At 46.6% G+C, this 12,573-nt stretch overlaps 1 protein-coding gene across 3 annotated transcripts in view; it reads left to right on the forward strand.

Annotated features, from left to right (window-relative positions):
• Ttc12 (tetratricopeptide repeat domain 12) overlaps positions 1-12,573 on the forward strand; it is a 42,147-nt gene that overhangs the window by 4,901 nt on the left and 24,673 nt on the right. The window contains exons 1-6 of one of the 3 annotated variants that reach the window (XM_042682883.1): positions 4,231-4,264; positions 5,912-5,984; positions 9,167-9,336; positions 9,884-9,905; positions 10,515-10,592; positions 11,527-11,648. In XM_042682883.1, the coding sequence (XP_042538817.1) occupies positions 5,927-5,984; positions 9,167-9,336; positions 9,884-9,905; positions 10,515-10,592; positions 11,527-11,648 (450 nt within the window). In that variant the 5' untranslated portion in view covers positions 4,231-4,264; positions 5,912-5,926. Of the gene's footprint in view, positions 1-4,230; positions 4,265-5,911; positions 5,985-9,166; positions 9,337-9,359; positions 9,600-9,883; positions 9,906-10,514; positions 10,593-11,526; positions 11,649-12,573 lie in introns of those variants that run through there. The other 2 variants (XM_042682884.1, XM_042682886.1) reach the window with 2 other exon arrangements.

The raw sequence follows: 12,573 nt of genomic DNA on the forward strand, positions 1-12,573 counted from the left end.
ACCTCCAGCCCCAGAATACCTGGGGTCTCTACAGACATGGGGTGTAAGGAGAAACACCTAAAGAGTACTTCATGTCTGAGGCCTAGCTGGGAAGGGCACAGACCGAGCAAAAGCTGCCACCCAGTGGCCATCCTGAGAATCACAGGAAGACCAGGCCTTACCCCAAGCTGGCCTTGTGGATGGAAGCTACCGTCTTCCCTGGGGACTGAGAAAAGTGTTCTGAATCATTCCTGGACTGAGCCGTCTGCATCCACTGAACTCCAAAGGAGGAAATGCTGCCCAGCACTGATTTGGAACCTTGAAGTGTACAGAATACACTTTCCAAGTAAGAATAATGATATGACAATACTTATCACTGTTACAGGAACTTTGAAGGCTAGCAACCCAATGTACCAGACACTTCAAAATATTATCTCTTGGGCTGGGAAGGTAGCTCAGTGGTAGAGCTCTTGCCTTGCATGCCTGAGGCCCTGGGTTTGATTCCTCAGCACCACATAAGCAAAAAGAAAAAAGCCAGAAGTGGCGCTGTGGCTCAAGTGGTAGAGCGCTCGCCTTGAGCTGAAGAGCTGAGAGACAGCGTCCAGGCACAGAGTTCAGGCCCACGACCGGAACCCCCCCCAAAAAAAATTATCTCTTTTTTTGCCTCTTTTTTGGCCCTTGCATTTGATCCACTGATTGTATAGGAGATGGGACTCCCATAGACTTTTAATCCCAGGCTGGCTTCGAACCTCAGTCCTCAGACCTCAACCTCCTCAAATAGCTAAGATTACAGACACAAGCCACCGGATGCCTGAGTCAAAATACCACCTTTCCATGCCCACCACAAATCTGCATTGGGTCAATGTATTGAGCGGGATGGTAATTTTCCTTTCTTCTGGTAGCAGCTTTTTTTGGGTTTGGAATGTTCCTTGCACTACGAGGATGTTTATGGAAACTCCTACTAATGTAGAAGAAGTGGTAGTATGTGAACCTCTGAGAACAACCTGAAGTTTCTGGGTACCACCCCAGGGAGAAGGCTCAGGACATTACTAACAATACCCAGGAAACAGGACAGAGCCTGCACCAAGCCTCATCAAGGACCATGCTTGGAGTCTGGAATTCCCAACCCCAGGATCCAACCTCCCATGTTGCATTTTGCTGACGTCCATGGGGTTAGCTTCTTAAAAGGTAATAGCAAATGAGTAATTCTACTTCCTCTTCAATAAGTGAAATTAACATGTGAAAAGCAGCAGGTTGTAATAGTAACCATCAAGGTGGAGTTAGTACCAGATGCTAATTCCAAAACATGTGCTGCCCTCTTGTTATGGACTTTATGGGGTTGGGGTTGGGGTTCTGGTTTGGTTTGGTTTCATTTTGTGCCAGTACCAGAGATTGAACTCAGGGCCTTGAGCTCCTCTCTCTCTCTCTCTCTCTCTCTCTCTCTCTCTCTCTCTCTCATATATATATATATATATATATATATATGTATATATATATATATATATATATATATACTCACACACACATAATTTTATTTTGCTTAAGGCTGATGCTCTACCACTTGAGCCACATCTCCAGTAGGCTTGCTGGTTAATAAATAGGAGACAGAATCTAGCAGAGTTTTCCACAAGGCTGGCTTTGAACCACAATCCTACAGGTCTGAGCCTCCTAAGTAGACTGAATGTTTTGTCTTCCTAAAATGCGTGTTGGCCAGGCACTGGTGGCTCAAGCCTGTAATCCTAGCTACTCAGGAGGCTGAGATCTGAGAATCATGGGTCAAAGCCAGCCCAGGCAGGAAAGTCCTTCCAGAAAACTGGAAGTGGTGCTGTGACTCAAGTGGTATCAAGGACAGCTCCCAGGCCCTACAGCTATATGTGTATATATATATATATATATATATATATATATATATATATATATGTATATATATATGTATATATATATATTCAGCTATATATACGTATGTATGTACATATATATATATATATATATATATATATATATATATATATATATATATATATATATATATCCAGCTAGTCATGGTTTTGCCCTGAACAAGTACAACAGCTGCCTGGTAAGGTGTGAAGCCCTGAGTTCAAAATAAATAATAATAATAATAATAAGATGATGATGATGATGATGTACAAAAAGGCAAAGATAATATGCTCACCTATAATTTCAGATAATTAGAACATTCTCCCAGGAAAAAGTAGAAGAATAACAACAGAACTCAGTAACAGCTGAACAAAGCTATATAGGTAACTAAAACAAGCAGAGAGCCTCAAATAGTAGAGTGCTGGCCCAGCCAGCCTCAGTTGTTGAAATTACTGGAATAATTTCATTCTCCAGAGGAGCAATCCCAGAAGTCCTAGAGGGAACTTTGCCAAGTACATACAGGAAGTAGGTGACGCCAGAAGTAAATAAATGGGGGAGGGGGGGTGAGATGGCAGAGCCTTTACTTTAGGTTACACTGGGTGGTATAGCCAAGTATCCCACACGGTGGCGCTGCAGCTCCACTCTAGGCAGGGTGGGCGGCACCCTTCCCTTCTGGCACTCAAGGCCCAACCTTTCCTTTACTTGTCAGGGAAAGTCTTCAAATAAAGACCTTTCTGGAGTAGGCTGGCTTGTGAATAGAGTGGGGGTGCGCCCCTTTGGAGGGTTGGGCACATGGACGGGTGACAGGAGATTTACACAGCAAAGAGCCAAGCAAGGGCAGTGGCTTCCCAGCATAGAGCTCTCCCAGAAAGGGAGACATTGCGATGGGGTCGCTGGATCTCAAATCAGGACTCACATCTCATTGGGCAATTCTCCTATTGTCTCTGGAGGAAAGATGGAGTTAACCCTTGGAGGGCTACTAAGAGAAGTAAATTAAATGATGCATGTGCAGGAGAGGGTGTGGCCCTCAGCAAGCATCCCCTGACCTCATGGATGCTAATATGCTTGTGGCCGATAATTGTCATTCGTTAGGCATGGAAATTCAGGTCTGCTCACTCATGCTCATAATGCCAACTACTTAGTGGGGAAGGGGGGGGGAGGATAGGAAGATCACAGTTCAAAGCCAGCATGTGCAAAATGTTATCAAGATTCTACCTCCAAGAACAAGCCAGATGGAGTGGCTACATGGAAGGTAGGAGAGTCAAGATCCAAGATTAGCTAGCCAGCGCAAAGATCATGAGGCACTATCTCTTGACAATTAACTAGAAGCAAAAGGGGCTGGGGGCATGGCTCAAATGGAAAAGCCCTGGCCAAGCAAAGACAAGGTGCTGAGTTCAAACCCCAGAATGGAAGACTTGTCCCCCAAAAGGACACACAGACTCAGTCTATGGCTGAGTCCCGAAGGGGCACCTTCAATGATAGCAAGGGAGGAAGGGAAGGAGCAAGGTGAGCTGCAAAGGCAGGACTTTTACCTGCTATTGCTGTGAAAGGTCATACGTTCTGGGATAAGCAATGGAGAGGAAGAGACAGAGCTAACCTCCTTCAGCTTCCTCCAGTGCCTGGAAGGCAAAGACAGTTGCAGCGCCAGCAGCCATGTACCTTAATCTCAGCTTAATCTCAAAGGTAGGGCCCTTATTCCTCACGAGGGTGTGTGTGAGGGGAGATGTTGTTGAATCTCTTGTAGGCTTATAAAAGACCTTGAGACAAAGCAAAGGGCTGGGGCTGGTGACACCCAGTGCGCAGTTAGAAGAGACAGAAGCTGATGATCTCTTCAGTCTCAGGTTTACTCTGCAGTGGAAAGTGACCACAGGTTCTCCAATTCTTATTGAGGACATAAAAGGAAAGTGGAATTGAAATACTATTCCAGGGATTTCGGTTGGGCACAAGTCGAAGGTGTATTCCCTGAAAGAGAGTCGAAGTGTAACTCAGCAATGCTTTTAAAACCTGTTGTTTCCCTTGACATGCTTGCCTATCTGTAAAAACACACAGCAGATGACACTTCAGCTGTACATCACAGTGACTATAACGTGCATTCAGTCAAGATCCCTAGATATCGTCACTGTAGCAGGCCAAGCACAGTGGAGCCAGGCCGCCAGCCTCCAGCCCTCTGGGCTCTCCCCATCCTTGGCTTCAGCCTTCTCCAGCTCCCTTAATTCTTTCTAGACCCCAACTTGGCCCTGAACCCTGTGGTGTGCTTGGCTGGGCTCCCCCTCCCACGTTCCTGGCCACGCCCCTCTGTCCTGGCCACGCCCCATAGTTACGGCACACCCCCTGGCCTTTGGCCCCGCCTCTCCCCAGCCCAGCCCGCCTACAGCCGTCATTTCCGGTCCAACTCGGGGCGCTCCAGGTCAGTGCTGCGGGGTGGCCCTAAAAGTTTCTCTGGGACCTGGTTCTTTCCGGCCCCGAAAGCCGAGCAGCGGCCGTCGTCGTTGGGGGGGCCCCACGGATGGGACGGTATTGGTTGGGAACTGGATCCTCCATTGAGCACACGGGGCCGGGGGACGCTGAGGAGCGGTTGCTAAGCAACGGCGCGATTGGCCCCGCCTCCAGGCAGGGCGGACCTGGGGGCCGGGGCGGGGCCTTGGGAGGGGCGGGGCCTTGGGAGGGGCGGGGCGAGCCGCCCTCCCGGGTGTGGAGGGGGTGCAGGGCCGAGCGGGCTGCACTTCCCGGGGTCACCTTGCCCTGCGCCCCTCGGACGTGTGCGCCCAGGTCCCGAACCGAGTGGTGGGCCCGGTCCCTGGGTTTCCAAGCCCTCGTGGGCTTGGATCAGTTCATTCACGACACTTGTTGGAGAAGAAAAGAGGCCCAGCCACGCACAAGGCTTGCCTTGAGATGAGGGCACCCCTGGTGCCGGCCGGCCGTGTATCCCCAAGACTTCCCTTTTCCATAGCGTGGTTGAGGCCCCAGAGGAGCTGTGACCTTAGCCCAGGTCACACAGCTTGCGGTTGGAAGAGATAAGGACACTGTGACTTAGAGCAAAGAACTTCTCAGCATAGTCCTGGCCGGGTCATCATAATCCCACTACAGGTGTGCTACCCTAAGCCTACCTGTGAATCGCCAGGAGGAGGTTGGAAGCACACATTCCTGGGCCCTCCCCCAGGCTCATGGACTGAGAGTCTCTAAGACAAAGGTAGAGGGATGTGTTTTCAAGATTAGGGATGAGCTCTGCGGTGTGCAGACAAAGCTTTGGGTACCACCAGGGTCTCCATCCTTCTCAAAAACAGCTGTGGTATGCCAGGCGCTGGAAGCTCACACCCTTGTGAACCTAGCTACTCAGCAGGCTAAGATCTGAGGATTGGCCTGTCAAAGCCAGCCAGGGAAAGAACATCCGTAAGACTCTTTTCTCCCATTAAACTCTAAAAGCCAGAAGTGGAGCTGTGACTCAAATGATAGAGAGCCAGCCTTGAGCAGAAAAAATCTAAGGAATAGCACCCAGGCCCTAAGTTCAAGCCCTCATACCAGAACAAAATAAATCCCAGGTGCATAGGGAAGATTCAAGAAGCACCTTGGTATCAAGTTCTAATCCCTTCAGCCAGTTTTGTACCTCTGCTCCTGAGAAACAAGCCAATGGCACACATTGTAAACAAGTGTAGACATTTACATGTAAAGTGTCCAGTCTCTGATTACCTGACACCTGCCAGATCCAAGCCTGGTAGGACCAGACCTGGCCATTAGCATCCTCCATTATCGCTGGTGACCTGTCAGCTGTTCTGGTCTCCGTGCTGCAGCTGACTGTGGCTTTATTTACAAAACAGTTTTCCCAGTGGAGAGAGGGCTGGCAGCTTTCCAGAAGTAATGCCACAAATAATGAGTGTCCCATGGCCCTTCAACAGCAGCCAGAGTGAAATAGATCGAGGCCATTATTCATGACATTTATAAGCACAAATCTGCCTTTAAAATAATCACTCGGCTCTTCGTCTTAGAAGGCTAATAAGCCTGACAGTTCTGTTTAGTGTCTTATTATATATTTTCTAATTTATGCTGCTTCTCTTAGAGACTCTGCTCCACCATGGCTGAGTATCAAGACGAAGACTTGCAGAAATTTCTTAAGAAGGTGGACGAAATCAGTAAGTACTAATAAATAACAAGCGAATTAAATTCTGCTTTGGAGAGGGAGAAGTAGAAAGGCTACCGAGAAAGGAGGACTGTATGGTAGTTTCTGAGTTACCTGGCAGGTTTATGACTCTTATTCTAAAAAAAAAAAACAACAACTGTAATTGAAATTAAACAGAATGGGTATTGAGAAATAAGTTATAGCCTCAGGAAAGTATTTTCTGGTTGTTAACTCGTATCATTGTTAACATCCTGATTGAAATTCAGGCCGAGAGTCTTCCACCATATTTAGTCCCCTTTGCAGCAAACAGGAATTGCTGTTTCCCCCATTTCAAGGAGCCACCACTTGGAAGAGATTTGCTCAAGAGCCCACCTGATGGGTCTGAAATCTCTCCTATTTTAGGGAAAGATCCATTTCTAGGTTTGAGCTACAGAGACTAAAAAAAAAAAAAAAGTCAAATGGCTTTCTCTGTGATTATATGGGTGGTTTATGAGTATCATCTCTCTCCCTCTGGGCAGCCAAGACAGACAGGGCCTCAGAGAATGCACTCTGCATTCACACATCACGTTGGAAAGATGCCACACCAGTCTGCTCCTGTTCAGACTTCAGGGAGCTTGTTTGATGCCAGAAACAAACAAGCAAACCTTACATGGCAACTTGAAAATCTGTTTTAACTGCTGCAGGTGGGATGGATATAAAGAAGACATGAGTTTGAAAACAGTTTGTAACCTCATAGTAGGACATGCTGATGTGTTCTTCATGTTCCCCACCAGCCTCTCCTCTGCTCAGCCCTCAGTGATCTTGCATGAACTTTGGCCTTGGCCCTCTTGCCTGTACAACCCAGTTTTGCTGGTGACTTCCACATCAAAACTGCCACCCAGCCTTCTTTTCAGAGCCTGCCATATCACTGTGGTCCACAAATACCTCAAACTGAATGTGTGCAGAATTGAGTCCTAGTGTCTCTCCCTGTCTGCTTTCCCCGTCTTAGTCCTACCTTCTCTGTCTAGTCTCGGTTGGTGGCACTATCATCCACAGCTCCAAGAGGCCTCTGGACTCCACCCACCTTTTCACCCTGCGTCCAATCAGCCCTTGCCTTCAGCATCTTTCCCCAGCTCCATCGGTCCCAACCTTCCCTTGATTCTGGTTCCTCTCAATAGACTTTCAACAACCCCTAATTGTTATCCCTGCCACCAGGCTTCTCACTCCCCACAGGGAAATGTATCTGAAATGCAATTCTGGCTAGACACTTCTCTGCTTGGATTCCTTCACAGCCACAATAAACTCGAGCCTCTGCATCAGGACCTCAGTCCTCACATGACCCTGACCTCTTCCCACCTCACACCAGAACAGCAGCTAGCTGCCGTTCCCCTCCCAGACTCTGGTGTGTGATACTCCTCACTTGGCCTTTTTGTCTCTCTTGAATCCCTCCTTGAATTTCCCCCAGGGATTATTTATGCCAGAACTGCCCCGTAGAACTTCCTGCAACAATGGAGATACTCTACAATTTGTAGTGTCCCCTGTGCAATCACTAGATACGTAGACAGTAAGCATTTGAAACGTGGCTTGTCTGAAAAGTTGAAGTTCTGATTTAATTTATTTTTAACTAACTTGGGTTTATGTGGTTTCATGTGCATAGATTCTATGTCATTCATTTCTTGGGCTTTATGTTATTCTTAGGCATTGTAGAGGATGACGAATTACTTTCTTTTGTGATAGTTTTAGTTCAGTGGCAAAAACATATTAAGTAGATGATTTCCAAGTAATATATGACAGAAACAGAGACTTGCAAAGTACAAGACAGCAAACTCAGTTTAGGCAATTGTATTAGCCTGCTATCGGCTGCTAAGACAAAATATGGCAGGCTGGATAACTTAAACTACAGAATTCTTTTCAAAAAAATGAAAATCTCTTCAAAACAAGCATCCATAAGAAGAAAATGAAAGTACAGGCCATACCCAAGAGGAAGATATGTAGAAATACATGGGACCAGTTCAGAATGTATAAAGAAATTATATAAATTAGTATAAAATGGACAGATTACCTGTTTTTACAAAATTGGTCATGGATAGGAACGGGTGCATCAACTGAAGAAATACACACGACCTGCCCAGAAGGTATTTGATCTCAGGTATATTCAGAAAATGCAAATTGAAGCATTAAGAAGCTATCCTTCCCATTCATTCAGTGACAACAATGTTAAAGTCTGACCATATCAAGAGCATGGAGGAATGGCAACTCTTTCTTTTACACTGCTTGTAGAAATAGTATATCTTATTAAGAGAGGAAAAAAGATGGCAAAAGTACGTACATTTTATTTTTAAAAATCACTAAAAACAGTTAAATACCTGTAACACATTCTGGTTAATGGTAAAAAAAAAAAAGTCATAAATCCTTGTTGTTATTGTTGTTTAATCAAAGGAGTCTGTTTCTCCACCCTGGATTGGCCACCTGACTTACATTAGCCAAGGCAGTGCTTGGAAACTTGGCACAGCAGAGGTTCCAAAAGTGTGGGTCCATGGGGGTTCGTGTTCATGCTAGTCTTGGGGACCCATGTGAGGAGATGAGATTCACTTCCGCTAGGATAATGCAGAAGTGGACTGATCCCTCTGGAACTGGAGTGAGATGAATAGATTTCTCCATCAGATGGGACGGGAGGACAAAGGGGTTGAGTACCTGGCGAGATGACTGCAGGTTGATGGGCCACGGATGGAAATACACGGAGGGAGGGAGGGGAGGGAGGGAGGGAGGAAGTAAAGGGCTATTGTTATGTGAACCTCAAAGCTGCTTGTACTCGCATTTCGTCTCCTACACAAGATCAAAAGCTTTTCACAAAAGCAAATCACAGAAAGATTTTTTTTTTTTTACCCATCATTGTTGTCTATCACATTCTGCAGACTATCTGCCTCCTAATAAGCTTTCCCTAAATTACGGTTGCATTGAAGAATGGCTTAAAACTATTCCTTGAAGCCTAGCGTTAAATTCTCTGGCAGCTCTCTTTCCAGACAAATCCTGTACTTAATTGTTCCATATTGCTTCTCATTACTCTGTCTGTGCTTTCTACAGCCTTAGTTTCCTTCCTTAAGATCTTCCCCATTAATTTTCTCCACCATCCTTTCCGGTGAATGAAGTTGGTTTTTTTTTTTCTTTTCTTTTGAAGACTCAGCTTGATTGATTCACACCTGATTTCCTCTCTAGCCAATTTAATTCAAGACATGAATTCTGATGACCCAGAGGTACAGCAGAAAGCTGTCCTGGAGACAGAAAAACACCTGCAGCTGTTGGAGGGAGACCTAGAGGAGGAGGAGGACGCGTGCCGCATCGCCATGGACAAGACCCTCATCAGTCCTCCACAAGCTCCCAAGGAGGTTTTATTCTGCTAGGGGGTTAAATAAGTAGATTCATCAAGAAGACCTGCACTGGGGGGACGTTTAATGCCTGCTCTCTGTGAAAACTGAAATAGTCTTTTGTTTTCTTAGATTTGCTAACGTTATTTTCCACAAGGGAGTATAAACTCTGGATTTCCCCTGCTTAGTCTCCCTGGGACATCTTTAAACAGCCTTTTGGGTTTGTTTGAATGAAAATTTAGCCTTTCTACCCACTGAGCTAGTGTGCCAACTGTTCTGTTAAGGTGATGCATTTTACTCAGTTGTATGTCCATAACTGCCGGGAAGAGAGGGGTATCCCATGACCTGGGAAATCTTGATTCTCAGCCCCTAGAAACGGCACCCATAATCACATTTGCTAATTTAAAGCAAGCGCCCAAATTTGGGACCCTTCAGTATTGGTGATTTAAAAGAAATGGCCTCATTCTTCTTTTGTAGTTGGCTTACCTTTTTGGTTTAGTTGCATATTAAATCGAGAGTAGTCTTTGAAATATGTTTCTTTGTTTCTATGATAACCTGTGCCTTACAGACTGAAGATGGAATAAATCCAGGTAAGAACAGCATCTTCTCCCGATGTGTTTTATTCATTTAGGTTCTGTTTTTACTGGCTATAATTTCCAGACCTTAAATTTTAAATTTTAACCTCTGGGCTTGCAAGTAGCCATAACCCAAATCCTCCTAATCACCCAGATGCTGTAGCAGTGGTCTGCTTGGACAGTGCCACGGGACTTGGCTGCCTTTTCGCCTGGCCAATCTTTGTAAACTGAATTTGCTTTTTCTGTGTCATCTAATTTGCCCTTCGCTGCTCAAGGGATGCAGCAGTTTCTCTGTTGCTCAGCCTCAAAGTTCATTATGCTAAAAGGAACAGAGAAAAAAAAAAGTCTCTTCAAACAAAATCTCTTTTAAAAGACATAATTTATAGCCACAGTCATCATGTATAATACCGTATTACACAGATTGCCATTTAATGTCAAAGGAAGAAAATGTCACTCTAGTTGGCTCTGAAGTATCTGCGCGTGTGTATGTGTATGCGTGCACGCGTGCACCCACATGTGCACGCGTGAGAAATGTGGCTGTAAACGCATTTTGGAATCTCCACTAGAAAACTGAACACCATATGTGTGTTTTTCTTTTAATGGTGGAAATCCCTCTGTGGCCAGAGGCCTTCTTGGCATCTATGGAAAAGGATGCAAAGGAGAGAGCCAAGAGAAGAATGGAAAACAAAGTCCTAGCAGACGGTAATCATCCATCTCTCTCTTCACTCTGCTGGGGAAGTGCACAGGAGCCTGTGTACAGATGTTGAGGACCGGAAGTTCTGCTCTCAGGTGATGAGTTTGCAGCTGGGGCCGTGTCAGCAAGAGCCTGGCCCTGCAGAAGCCAGTGGTCATGTCTCCTCTGGTCGGCTGCAGCGGGCAGCCTCAGTCTGCCCTCTTTCTAAAACACGTGGAGTCTTCAACAGTGCTTGAACATTAGGGAGAGAAGGGAGTGAGCTGCCACTGGCTAGTCTGAGCCCTGGATGAGGAAATCAGAAAGGATGATGAAATAAGAAAGCTAAATGTGAGACAGGAAAGGGAGAGAAAAAAGACATAGGCACAGAGTGTGTGAGAGGGTGGATATGTATAATGGAAGATCGTTTTCAGGGACGTTCGATGTGTGGCAAGCTCAGAGTGCTCCTGAGCCTTGATGCACAAAGCGTTCTCTGAGATGCCATCTGGAGGACTTGTAGGTGGGTTGGGAGGGGGAAAAATACTTAAAAGCTGGGCACCAGTAGCTTACACCTATAATCCTAGCTACTCAGGAAGCTGAGATCTGAGGATCGTGGTTCAAAGGCAGCCTGGGAAGGAAAGTCCTTGAGACTCTTATCTCCAATAAATTACTCAGAAAAAGCTGGAAGTGGAACTGTGGCTCAAGTGGTAGAGCGCTAGCCTTGAACACAAAGAGGCTCAAGGACAGCACCCAGACCCTGAGTTCAAACACCAGGAAGGGGGTGGGGGCGGGGAACCTTAAAGGAACAGGTCCTAAAGTAGCTGCAGAGAGAATTGAGTGGTGAGTGCCTACGGATTGATGGTGGCTAGGACCTTCAGAGCAGAATCGGGAAGCCGGGAGAGTGCAGTCTGCAAGAAGCTGGGACCTTGTGTGGTGAGCTCACCTGCACCACTTCCATCACCACAGCCCTAAGAGTGAAGGGGAACGAAGCCTTCAGCAAGGGCGACTACAACCTGGCCATCCAACACTACAGCGAGGGCTTGGAGAAGATGAAGGACATGAAGGTGCTGTACACTAACCGAGCCCAGGTCAGTGGGCCGCTGGCGGGGGTGGGGGGGGGACCGTGGCGGGGGTTGGGAGTGGGGTGTTAGGGGATGGTACATTGGCAAGTGCTGACCAAACCTGGCACTTGTTTGGAGTAGGAGGAGCTGGTGGGTGTGTAGCAGGTATGGGTTTCCATGCTTCAAATGATGTCAAGCGACCAGTCCTGCAGGAAGAGTTGGGGAGAACTCTGTCCTGAGTAGGAGGACCACCAGGATGCAATGACCTATGACACTTAGAATTCTACCATCGTCCGACTCCTCCTCCCCCACCCTCTTTTTGGTTCTATCTCAATTTCTAACTCCTATTCATTTCTCACTTATTCTGTCTACCCCTCTTCAAGATTCTGTGACTGGAGTTGAACGGGGGGAGGGAGGGTCGAGGATGGACTTACAGCCAATTTGAGTTTCCACAGCCCTTTCAACTCAGTTTTATATCACAGGGGATCTGTTTCCCAGGACACCACCCTGATGCTTATTACCTGCTGCTTAATGAAGGGACAGGGCTGACAGCTCTCAATTGGAACAACAACAAATGTGGTCTATGATCTTATCCCTGAGAAGTAGTTGGTTGTTTTTCCATGTGTGATGGAAGTCTCTGTGGCTTGGGCCTGAGAAGCTAGCAGATGGGTGGGCATGATTGCCAGGTGATCAGGGCCTGTCAGCAGGACCGGGATGGGATGACTTTGATGCATGTCATTTACTACAGGGAGACGCTGTTTCACAGTGCTCATCACTTCCGGGCTCTGTGACACAGGGAGGTCTGGCTGTGCTTGGTGGAAGAAGAGCATCAATAGCAAGAAACAGACACATGAAGGCCAGAGAGTCCAGGGAGGGACAGTGTGTAATGTTGAATAATTCCAAGCACAAGCCAGCTGCCAGTGTAATCCTGGTTACTCAGGATGCTGAGATC

Source organism: Dipodomys spectabilis, unplaced genomic scaffold (genome assembly GCF_019054845.1).
Source record: "Dipodomys spectabilis isolate Male_0828 unplaced genomic scaffold, ASM1905484v1 ptg000076l, whole genome shotgun sequence".
In the NCBI taxonomy this organism is placed as follows: Eukaryota; Metazoa; Chordata; class Mammalia; order Rodentia; family Heteromyidae; genus Dipodomys; species Dipodomys spectabilis.